Here is a 13,073-nt window from a genome sequence, read left to right on the forward strand (position 1 = left end):
AATTTCAAAGTATTTCTAGAGACCAAAGATCCTAACAGCAAAGAAATTATAAACACTGATGAAATACCATACTGCCAGACCTACTCTGTTAAAAGAGAAGTAAATTCTCTCTGGTGAAGAATTTACCAGACTAATCTCAGATGCACGTAACAATTGAAGTGGAGCTTCCACCTCTCGGTAGAACTGGTTTTGTTGCTGCTGCTATTGTTCAGGTGAATGGTGAGCGTTGCAGTGGAGGATGCTAGCTAGGCCACTAGGCCGAGAATGTACAGCCTGCCGGTCTGGCTGGCAGTCTTACTGTGAAAATCTTTGTAAGGGCAAAGGAAAACAACATGCCTTTTTAAACTAGAATGCTTTATCACAATCAGCTCAGCATAAAACGTCCCTTGTGTTCTCATTTGACATGTTCAGGCCCTTCAGGAGAGTGGATTGAAGAACTAACTGAGAAGCCCCAGCATGTGAGTGTCCATGTGTTAAGCCCAACCACAGCCTTGACATCCTGGACATCTTCCCAAGAGAACTACAATGGCACCATCGTGTCTGTGGTGTCACTCACCTGCCAGAAACAAAAGGAGAGCCAGAGGCTAGAAAAACAGTACTGCACTCAGGTAAAGGAAAGGAACCGCTGCCAGGCTCGCTCACTCACCAACTGCAGCCCAGCCTCACAGGCAATGCGAGGAGGCCATTGCTAGAAGCTGCACTCGGGTCTCCGGGGTGCATTATAAGCAGTGATAGCCAGAGTCCGAGAGGAGCTGGGAAATGAGTATGCATGGGTCTTTGGTCAGTCATCTTCCTTTCACTTTTACTCCTCATTCAATATAATTTACTGAGCACCTATGGTGTGCCAGGTACTAAGGTAGGTGTTGGGGAATCTAGATAATTTTTATATGTCCTACTCTTACAGAGCTTATAGTTTAGTGAGAACATTGGGAAAATGAACATATACTTACTGCAGAGTAAAAAATAAGGCCTAAGCTAAAAGTAAGTGATCGAGGGATCATATAAGTTCACAGAAAGGAGCTAGGCATGAGTAAATAAGGATTGGGTCAAGAGCATTGAGAAACTGGTGAGAAAAACTTCCCGCAGGGGATGTGACAACCAAGCAGAGGGTTTGGGGCAGTTTTTGTTTGTTTGTTTTATTTGTGGGTGGGGGCTCTTTTTCTTGTTATTTTACCTATAAAATGAATGCATGCTCACTGAAAAAATAATTCGAAAATTAAAAGTATGCATGGCTCACTAATCACAACTGAGGAGTTTTGAAACATGAATAGGAGTTAGCTAAACACAGGAGAGTGTGAGAGACAAGTGGAAACTGTGCAAATCAGTAGTTCTGGGAGTGACTACCAGAATGTGTGCAAAAGGGCAGTCATCAGTCCTGAATGAAACCACACAGTTTGGGCCCGAGAGCAGACCTTGTTCTCTGCTGCCCTGAATGCCTACAGGAAGCCTGGAACCCAGTCCTATTTTCTGAAAACCTGGTTTTATTATTTTATTAGATCAAATTTACTGATTCTTGGTGTCTTACAAACACAATATTCACTTCCCTAAAGGCAAAAACATTATCAATTCATGTGGAATGCACTGGAAATATAATACTCAAAGAAGATGTTTGCTATATGAAACCTATTTGGGATGTTTCCACTTATCCCACAAAAGTCAGGCATTTAGTGAAATTCAAAGAGTAAGAAATTTTTAAATGATAAAATGAATTCAGGATTCATAGTCTTTGGAGCACTAGAAAGCCTTAGAGCGCTGAGATAAGCCCTTACTTGAAGATGGGCCACCCCTTGACTTGAATTAAATTACAGAGTAAATATGCTGAACCAATTAACAAGTAATCATGGCTCACTGTGTAGCTTATTAGCTTCCCTCCCTGAGCATACCAAAGATGACTGGCTTTCTACATTGACAGAAAAATGTGTTTCTCTTACAGAGTGTGACCTTGAACTTGACTGCTCAAAAGTACATTTCTTCCTTGCCCCATCTAATGTACAAATTATACATCTTTTGCATAGAAGCAAAAGGCTAAAGGTATAGATAGTATAAATTATAAATGAGCCAGAAAAGGTTGATCTAAGTGTACTTTGACAACACCTTCATGAAGTGCAAACATGAAACTGTTAAAGATTATAGGCAAGGAAGCCAATATTTAAAAAGAAGGATAGGAACTAAACCACTGTGCTAGGTGTTATCTCAATTACCACAAGAATGTTTTGGGGATTGTGTTATTATACCTCCATCATCCATTGCTTCACTACACACACACACACACACACACACACACACACACCCGTGTGTTCACACAGTATCAGATGAGGAAACATCAGTTCAAAAAGTCTCAAAAACTGGGAAGAGATCCAAGATGGTGCCATCTTTCCTGTGTTGAGCCCACCCCCACAGGCCAAATCGGAATCTGATTGGCTTTGTGAGCTCTGCTGCTCCACTCTGCTGACACTAAGACCCTTCCTCACCCGACTTGCATACTGAAGAAGGCTTTATCAGTGACTGAACCTTATAGGAGCCGATAGGTGACAGCAGCTCTAGGAGTGTACTGGTTTTTTGGGGAGCTACCCCAGACCCGCTACTGAGGACAGCCATCCTTGGTTCACAGCGTGGACTCTCCCACTTGCCTCTAGGTACAGCAAAGGAAGCAACCAACTGTGGATCACTTTGTAGCTCCTACCAGGTACTCCCAGGCCAGTCACAGTCAGTGGCTGAGTTGGGCCTCCACCCAAAACTTGGGAGCCCCTCCTAAGAGTACCCAGAACCAATATACTTGGAAGTTGACTTCAGATCACAGCAGAGGACCAACCAATTAGCCCCATAAGCAGCATACACAAAGGATGGTCTCAACAGGCACCAGAGCCCGCTAGGGTAAATCCAGCTCCATGGGCTAAGCCCTCCACACAGCAGCCTATAAGCTGTGGACGTGGCCAAACCTCATAGCCAGTCAGCTTGAGCGCCCATACCACCCACTGATATTCCAACAGCTGTCAAGGCTCAAATATAACAGGAGGACACACAGAACCCACACAAAGGACACTCTTGGAACACCCAGCTCAGGAGACCAGAAAGACTTTTTCAGCGCTCACAGGACACCTACTACATAAGGCCACCTGGCCAAGACTGGGAGTCATAGTAGATCTACCTGATACTTGAAAACAAACACAGGGAGGCAGCCAAAATGAGGAAACAAAGAAATACCAAATGAAAGAACGAAGAAAACTCTAGAAAAAGAACTAAACAAAATGGAGACAAGCAACCCACCAGGGACAGAGTTCAAAACAATGATATAAGGATGCTCAAGGAACTTAGAACTTCAACAAAGAGATAGCAAACATAAAAAAATCAAAGAAACCATAAAAATAACCAATGAGAATTGAAGAATATGATAACTGAAACAAAAAGTACACTAGACTCACTAACAGACTAGATGAAGCATAGGATCAAATCAGTGATTTGGAAGACAAGGTAGCATAAAACACCCTCATTAGAACAGAAAAAAAATCTAAAAAAAAAAAAAAAGAAGACAGTTTAAGAGACCTCTGGGAAAACATCACGCGTAACAACATTCACAGTATAGGGATACCAGAAGAAGAAAGAAACCAAGGGATTGAGAATGTATTTGAAGAAATAATGACTGAAAACTTTCATAACCTGGTGAAGGAAATAGACATACAAGTCCAGGAAGCACAGTGAGTCCCGAACAAGGACCACACCAAGGCACATTATAATTAAAATGGCAAAGGTTAAAGACAGAGAGAATCCTAAAAGCAGCAAGAGAAGGCAACTAGTAACTTATAAGAGAGCCCCCACAAGATTGTCAACTGATTTCTCAACAAAAACTTTGCAGGCCAGAAGGGATTGGCACAGAATATTCAATGTGATGAAAAGCAAGGTCCTACAACCAAGATTACTCTACCCAGCAAGGCTATCACTTAAAATTGAAGGACAGATAAAGAGCTTCCCAGACAAGAAAAAGCTCAAGGAGTTCATCACCACCAAACCAGTATTACAAGGAATGTTAGAGGGTTTTCTTTAAGACAGGGGAAAAAAAAAGATCAAAATCAAAATTATGAATAAAATGGCAATAGCAACCTATGTATCAACAATTAATTTCAATGTAAATGGATTAAATGCTCCAATCAAAAGATATAGGAAGGCTGAATGGTTAAGAAAACAAAACCCTTACATATGTTGCCTACAAGAGACTTACTTCAGATTGAAAAAGACACAGAGATGGAAATTAAAGGGAAAAGTTATTTCATGAAAATGGAAACAAAAAAAAATCTGGGGTTGCAATACTTATACCAGACAAAATTGCCTTTAAAACAAAGGCTATAAGAAGAAACTATGAAGGACCCAGTAATCCCGTTTCAGGGTATTTATCTGAAGAACCCCAAAACGCTTCTTCAAGGTGTTGTGTGTATCTATATGTTCATTGCAGCATTGTTTACAATGGCCAAGATGTGGAGGCAGTCTGGGTGTCCATCAGGGGAAGAATGAATAAAGACGAGGTGGTACATATATACAATGGAATATTGCTCAGTCATGGAAGGGAATGGGTTCTTCCGTGAATAGACCTGGAGCATATTGTGATGAGTGAAGTGTCAGACAGGGAAAGACAGATTCAGTGTGACTTCACTTGTATGTGGAATCTAATGGACAAAATGAACAAACAAACAAAACAGAAACAAACTCATAGATACAGAGGACATTTTGATGGTTTCCAGATGGGAGGGGGGATTGGCGGTGTGGGTATAAAAAAGGGGGACAGGATTAAGAAATACAAATTAGTTGTTACAAAGCAGTTATGGGGATGTAGGGTATAGCATAAGGAATATAGTAAATAACATTGCAATAATTACATATGGTGTCAGAAGGGTACTAGATTTGTTGGGGTGAGAGATGGAGGTGGTTGGGGCAGAGTGAAAAGGTGAAGGCATTAAGTACAAATTGGTAGTTAAAAAATAGTCATGAAGATGTAAAGTAAAGCATAGGAATAGTCAATGATATGGTAATAACTATGTATATTTCCAGGTGGGTACTAGACTAGTCAGGGGGATCACTTCTTAAACTATTAATATATAAATGTCTAACCATATGCTGTGCACCTGAAATTAATATAAAATAATATTGAATGTCAAATGTAACTGAAAAATTAAAAAGGGGGAGAATATGAAGGGGAATAAGAGGTTGAAATTTCCAGGTATAAAACAAATAAGTCATAGGAATGTAACATACAGCATAAGGGATATAGTCAATAAAATCGTGATAGCATAATATGGTGTCAGATAGTTGCTGGACTTATCATGGTGATCACTTCTTTAGGTATATAAATGTTGAATAACTATGGCATACCCCTGACACTAATATAATTTTATATGCTAGCTCTATTTGTAATAAAAATCTTTTAAAATGTTTGGAGCAATGTTGATAATGTAACATCTTTATGGTTCAATATCATAATAGTTATGTATATATATATGTATATATATATATATATATACAGAGAGAGATGTATATGTGTATGTGTGTATATATGTGTGTGTATATATATATATATATATATATATATATATATATATATATATATATATATACAGAGAGAGAGAGAGAGAGAGAGAGAGAGAGAGAGAGAGAGAGAGGGGAAAGCCTGGAAGATTGCCCACCAAAATGTTGGAAATAGTGGGAGAAGTATAATAAGACTTCCAATTTACTTCATTTACTTTTCTGTGTGAAAAATTTTTACAATGAGCAAATCTTAGTTTTATCACTTAAAAATGTATTTTAAGGAAATAAAACAGTACTGCTTAGTTGTGTGTAATGTACATATACTTGGGCGTAGTTTGTTTTTTTAGGAAATGCTCTCAGTTGAGTATATCTCGTTGACTAGGTTTCTCTAGATGGCTTGTAGCAGAATTAAATTCTAAAGCATGGACAAGAAACCCTGATATAAAAGAGTATAAATAGGAAAGGAAAGGTGGAAATGCTAACTTATTAATTCAGTTTAATCTTATTTTGGTCAAGTAAATGGAAAAGAAATTTTGATATGCTGTTCCCCCTACTTATGTGTAGAGCAAGTTGTACCAATTCACATTATGCAATTTCTATTGTGTAGAATCAGTTTCTGGTATTGGAAAGGTTTTAATGCATATCATATTACCAGTAGCATGTTTATTCTTAAAATTGAGATGAGACTAAAACAACAGTATAGTCAAGCTGTCAACAATATTATTTGCCACTGATTCATGCTCCTTCCTGCAGCAATTTTACAATGTTATGTACCCTAAAAGCCAAAAAGTTGATGAGTAGTAAGAGTTACCTTTACTTATACTACAGTTTAAGCATTCTTACAACTCTGTGAGGTACATAATAGTATCGTCAATGGTTTATCAATAAGGAAACCAAGGTAAGAATTATTTTTAAAATTATAAGTTATCAATAAATTCCCATGCTTATAAGGGGTAGAGTTAAGATTTGGTCTCAGACAGTCTGAATAGAGAATGTGTGTTTTTCCCACTAAGGCAGCCTGTCTTAATATTAGAAGCACGAAAGGTTAAAGCAGCATACTTCCTAACCTGTTAGTTAAATCATCAATCCTTGTACACACCAACATTCTACTTTAAGGGATATATTTTATTCATGTATCTGCTCTCACTATTTTTCTCTTTATGATATTTGTTACATAACCAAAAGTTCAATAAAGGACAGTAAAGATGAGCTGTCTAAGTGAGCACTGTTCTCTACATCATTCTTTCATGCATCATAACAGCCTTGCAAAGTGCTTACTGCTGTATCTCAATGCTCAGCCCTGTGACTGGCTTGTAATGTGGATTAGAGGTCACAATGCTAGGCTTCTAGACCAAACACTGAATCGAAATATGGGACCATGGCCATCTTTGGCTTTCCTCTCTTCATCTATTAAATGAGAGATTTGTACTAGATGATCTCTGAAGTCATTTCCATCTCTATAATTAGATGCTATATGCTTCTAAGTGACGAGGGACTGAAGGCACTCCTGCACTGATCTTTGTATGTAATCAGCTGGCACTACAATTTAGGATGTCAGACTATCCTTATGGTTTTGCTGATTTGATTATGGTTAGAAGCTGATGTGTCTCTAGTGTACATAGTTACAATTGACATTGATGGGTATAAAGTAGTTCGTGGGTCTTATTAAATCCAGCCATAGAATTTGAATGTGCTGTGAACATTCAGTATTCACAGAACCTATAAATCATAAAAATTTTGAAATGTGACCTTCCCCAGCATGAGTAAGGCTTTTGGATTTCGAAGTCATCTATGATTCCACAGAATCTCTGAATTCAATTTTAGCCTTGAAAGCCCAGCTCTAAATGAATCTTATTGGGTGTTTGATTTAAAGGTGAACTCAAGCAAATCTATTATTGAAAATCTGGTTCCTGGTGCCCAATACCAGGTTGTGATGTACCTAAGAAAAGGCCCTTTGATTGGACCACCTTCAGATCCTGTCACATTTGCCATTGGTAAGTTGCCAACTACAAGAATAATAACTTTATTAAAAGAATTGTTTGGGTAAAAAGGATCAAATATATGGTGATGAAAGGAGAACTGACTCTGGGTGGTAGATGATGTATTACAGAATTGTACATTTGAAATTTATGTAACTTTACTAACAATTGTCACCCCAATAAACTTAAAAAAATTGTTTGGAGGGGTACAATGTCCAAGCTCAAGTCATTATCATCATATATGAGCGACCCATACTTGTTCACCCAATGGCCCACTTTCAGAGTAATAAACTAGTATAATTGTATAGCTGGAGAACATACGTAACATTTATTACTTGGGGGGAAAATCAGAGGCAAATATGTTGAGTTTTCAATGATTGGATCAGAAGAGTGAAAACCCTAGTTTAAAAGTTTGAAACCATTGCTAAAATATTAAACATTCATTATTGACTTTCTTTTTTCCCTCCCACCTCCCTTCTTCTTAGTTCCAACTGGAATAAAGGATTTAATGCTCTACCCCTTGGGTCCTACAGCAGTGGTTTTGAGCTGGACCAGACCTTACTTAGGAGTGTTCAGAAAATATGTGGTTGAAATGTTTTATTTCAACCCTACAACAATGACTTCAGAGTGGACAACCTACTATGAAATAGCAGCGACTGTCTCCTTAACTGCATCAGTGGTAACCTTTTCTTAACTAGCTGTCACACTTTCCTGTGTAAACAGATATGCCCGTACTGTATGTACCAAATGTCAGTAAAAGTTATCTGTAAATTAGATCGCTTTGTAAATACACACAGGTAGCTTGCTACTTTCAAGGTTTGTTTGGTTTCTTTTGCTTTTAGGATTATTTTTAGTTTTGATTTTTAGAGAGAAAGAAGGAAAATTGCATGAAACTAGCTCTCACCCCTAATTGAGTTTGTTAATTCACATTTTAGTAACGCTCTCAAGTGCTTATTGTTTCCTTCTGCTCTGGAGGAGAAAAACACGAGAGATTAGCTTTCATCATTTAATAATTAGTTGACACTGCTTAGGTGTAATGATGACTGTTCTTGACATCTGCAAATCAATTAAATATCTGTAATGATAGGCCATTAAAGGATGCATTTCAAGAGAGCAGGTAAAGACTCCTCTTTCTAAAGCTTGAATAATTTTTAAAGTACAGTTACCTACAGGTCACACATGAAGTACACAATTGCCCTATACCCTAGTGATGACACATGCTTATGGTTCAAGCTGGGAGAATACAGAGTTGTGAAAGGTCATTTGTCTTAGAAATAGGGAGATGTGTACACACAGTCACTTGCAAATAAGTACTGTTTTATTTTGCAGTATAACTTAGGACACTGAAAAGTGAAGCCAATATTGAAGAAGTTTCTGGCTCTATACCTTTGAATCAGTTTTTTAAAATTATGTTGTATTTTTGTATATCATTTTATTTCCACCTCATCTCATTCCAAAAGGAGGTTTTGTTGTTGTTGTTTTTATGGAAAATTTGGAAAATACAAAAAGGCACAGAAAGGAAAATAAAAATTACTCATCAGTTTTTTTTCATAGCTTAATAGAAGTAATTCTATTCCAAAAACTATGATTGTCCCCCTTAGTCTTTTGTCTCCTTGCTTTTCTTTAGAGAATAGCTAATCTGTTGCCCGCATGGTACTACAACTTTCGAGTGACCATGGTGACATGGGGAGACCCAGAATTGAGCTGTTGTGACAGTTCCACCATAAGCTTTATAACAGGTGAGTGGTGCATGGGAAATGGTTTCCTGAGTAGAGAACACTATTTTGCAGAGGTTCTGAAGGAATACATCTCCAGAAAGTGCTAGTCCTTCATTCAGGACTGGTGGAGCATCAATGTCATGGAAGATAATAGGCTTGATTCTGAAAAATCATTATGTGTTTAAATGATAGCCTTTAAAAATTAAAATATTTTTTTCTGAGTCACTGTCCTTGATTTACGTGCCCTATTTTGAATTGATTAGAACAGAGACGTAGCAGACAGAGCTTTCAGCTTGACGCTGCACTCAGCTGACTTTACCCATTTGATGATTATATTTCCTAGAGTGCCTCCATTTCCTTATTAATGAAACCATTTTTAAAGTCACAGGCTGACTGCGGTATTGTCCGCTGCAAGAGTTAAAACAGGCTTTGGAGACAGGGAGACCTGGGTTTGAATTATGGCTCTGCTGCATGCCACATGTAACCTTGAGCAAGTGAACTTCCGAAGCCTCGTGGTTTTTTTTCTCGTGTGTAAAATGGGAATGATAATAGTATCTATTATCTGTTATTATCTTTTTTTACTTCTCAATTAAATGAGCTGCTTGGCAAAATACATGGCACAAAGTTTAAGTAACTTAAAAAACTGTGTTAGATTTCAGAGTCTTTAATTATGTAGTTCATCATGATACACCAGAGATGGTCAGAGGTAGCAATGAAAAGGGGAAATTCATCAGAGATATTAACCCTGGTTGTTTAAACTAATATTTTCCAAGAACTTTTCTTAGATTACAAGACTGTAATGAGAGTTGTACTGAGAAAAGAAAAGAGAAAAATAATTTGAAATGAAGAATAATTTTTGCAAATTTGTCTCACTGGACATCGAGCTTTGCTGTGTTGAAATTAATAAATTAAAAAATAATGGAAATAAATTAATCATGTGAATTCTTACACAATCAACTTATACAGTTCATCACTTTTCCTTACCAGCTCTCTTAGTTCAAAAAAGGAGAAAAATACCAATTATAAACAATCCCTGTGTTATGTTTTTGACTGTTTTAACAACCATATATTTAATTATAACTAAACTTCACTGTATCAATAATTCATACAGTTTAGCTTTATTGGGATTAACTCTCTGTGAATATTCTTTCCTTCTCAGACAGAGCAGTGTCTTGATAAAGCCCAGACTTTACATCTGAACACTTGATTGAGCAGACCTAGCTCTACTAATTTCTGGCTTTGAGCAAATTATCTTAATGATTCTGGTCTTCTATTTTCACAGCTGTAAAACTCAAAATATTTCCTACCAACTGGCTAATACAGCAAAACTAAGTGTGTTAGAATTCACTGCAGTAAGGCAGAACACCGCCCTGGCAGTCATTGCAGGGTCTTAGAAGGGGAACATTGAAAATGAAATAGTAACAGGATTTGGAGTTCTGGACTCAGGTGGTTTAGGAGTGTCTTTCAAATCTGGGAACTGATTGGGACTAGACAAAGATCGTGATAAGACAGTTTAGGTGAACAAAGCAAGTCCTGATATGTAAACTGTAGTTAACAAAGCAAGCTATATGCCTGAGCGAGCAGTCTGTTGCCTCCAATAAATTGATCTTTGGTAATTTCTTACTTTTTCCTGGAACAAACTACGAAGTCATGATGACACTGTTGGTCCACAGTCATATCTAAGCATATTGATGCAGGTGGTCTCAGTTCTCACATTTATAAAATGGACGTAATAGTACCCCACAGGGTAATGTGAGAATTAAATTATATAGTGTAAATCACCATTAAAACATAATGGTAGCTGAGCTTTATTTTTATACTTATTTTTAAAACTAGTTAAAATTTTATCTTTTATTCTTTTACCTTTCTTCTCTCAATTCAATTTTAAAGCAAATAAAGATCTCATACTTTACTTTCCTATGCTTTTAATTGTGACGCAAATTGCCAAACTGTGTGGTATAAAAGGAAACAGGAACAAAATATTTGAATAAGGCGTTATTTATTAGGACCTCAGGTCTACTATTTTTCTTAGGTAAAGTCAAGTTCATAATTATACTGGTGAACCAAATAATGTTTAATAAGCAAGTAGTGACATCTTGTGGTCCTTCAGAAATATGCTGAATTTAAGAGTAACAACATGGAGTATAAGAATCTGAACACTTTATACCTATGAGGAGGAGATATATACTTCTGGGTTTCCAATTTTAAATGTTTCCTCACTAGAGGAAACATATCCTCACTAGAATTAGAACACAAGAAAATAGCCTCTGAAGAAACATAAGTATAGGTACTTATATATAGTGAAGTATGTAGGAACATATTAAGAAGCTATAAAGAAGCCACGGTTATTATCCCATATTAGAATATTCTGAACTACAATGTGGGTTTATGTTATTATTGCTATTTCAAGATTAGTTATGTTATAAATGTTTGTTTTGTATATGTTAAAGAAAATAATTCTTTATGATTCATAGAAATTCTCTAAATATTTTACTTGGTATTATGCTATATTATGGAACGGAACACTTGCCTGTCTTCAAACCACCACACACATGGAATTTTAATTCAATGGTGTATTTGTTTCTTAAAATATTCAGAATTATCAGTTATTTAAAAAATAATCAACATGTGCTTTCACAGCTCATATACTATAAATCTTGTGATGAGCTCTCCTCCCCAGTTGGGAAATTTTTTAAAGTTTAAATGTGTAAGAATATAAAATAAATTAATATCTTTCGTGTTAGAGATAATTTAGCTTTGTAGCATCATAAAAAGTCCTTTCCTTTCCTCCCTTAATACTTGCTTCAGAAGCATTTATTAAGAGCCTACCTTCTGCAAAGCACTAGACTAGACACTGTCAGTGATACTGCCTTGTTATTGTATGGAAATTATGTTTATTTTCTGTCCCTCTACTCATCGATCCTACTGACCTTCATTCTCATAAACATCTTTGCTGCACCACAATGAAAAAGATTTACAGGACTACAGTGTTTCCAGTACTTCTTTGAAACTAAGTTCACCACTATCTAATAATACTAATTTATTGTTGCGATAAGCATACCCAAACAAGTGAACGTTTTAGGAATATTATAACTGTGAAATTTGTATAAAGACCTTGATATCCTCAGGTCAGCTGGAGCTTTCTTGTGTCTGAGCCACACAGGTGGGATCCCATGAAACAATCTCCTTGTACCAACACCTTTCACTAGAGGTGGTCCTAGAGGCCTAGGAGTTCCCAGGACCATCATGTGATGTGAATTTTAATTCTTTAAATTAACTCTATCTGGGAATTCATTCTCTGTTGATAACTACTTTAATTATTAGTAGTCTCTTATAGTAAAGTGCTCCTCTTTCCTCCTTTATAGCCCCAGTTGCTCCAGAAATCACTTCTGTGGAATATTTCAACAGTCTGTTATACATCAGTTGGACATATGGCGATAACACAACTGACCTTTCCCATTCCAGAATGCTGCACTGGATGGTTTTTGCAGAAGGAAAGAAGAAAATTAAAAAGAGCGTATGTTTCTTTGAATCCCAGTTTTGAGCATCTGAATATGTACTTGCATAAACTATGGAAAACCATTAAGCAGACATTTATTGAGACATTAAACAAATATTTCTATATCAGTTGGCACTGTTTTAGGCTTTGGAGATAGGAGAGTGAACAAAACTGAAATTCCTTCTTTCATGGAGTTTACCTTTTAATCTTTACTAGTGAGCTGTAATAGTTGCCACTACTGACTTTTCCTGTATTTAAAGTCATAATCTGGTCTTTCTTTCAGAATATTTTCAAGAAAAGCACAGTTATTAAATTTCAATAATTTCTCTGTGTATCTCAACATCCAAATATTTGGGTACACTG

At 36.7% G+C, this 13,073-nt stretch overlaps 1 protein-coding gene across 6 annotated transcripts in view; it reads left to right on the forward strand.

The window, feature by feature from the left end:
* The window catches only part of PTPRO (protein tyrosine phosphatase receptor type O), a 207,306-nt gene that overhangs the window by 128,591 nt on the left and 65,642 nt on the right, over positions 1-13,073 (forward strand). For all 6 annotated transcript variants that reach the window (XM_081061383.1, XM_081061384.1, XM_081061386.1 and 3 more), the window contains 5 exons: positions 412-608; positions 7,388-7,508; positions 7,979-8,172; positions 9,121-9,232; positions 12,577-12,728. In XM_081061383.1, coding sequence (XP_080917509.1) covers positions 412-608; positions 7,388-7,508; positions 7,979-8,172; positions 9,121-9,232; positions 12,577-12,728 — 776 coding nt within the window. The remainder of the gene's footprint in view (positions 1-411; positions 609-7,387; positions 7,509-7,978; positions 8,173-9,120; positions 9,233-12,576; positions 12,729-13,073) is intronic.

The sequence above is a fragment of the Rhinolophus hipposideros genome (genome assembly GCF_964194185.1).
Source record: "Rhinolophus hipposideros genome assembly, chromosome: 9".
In the NCBI taxonomy this organism is placed as follows: Eukaryota; Metazoa; Chordata; class Mammalia; order Chiroptera; family Rhinolophidae; genus Rhinolophus; species Rhinolophus hipposideros.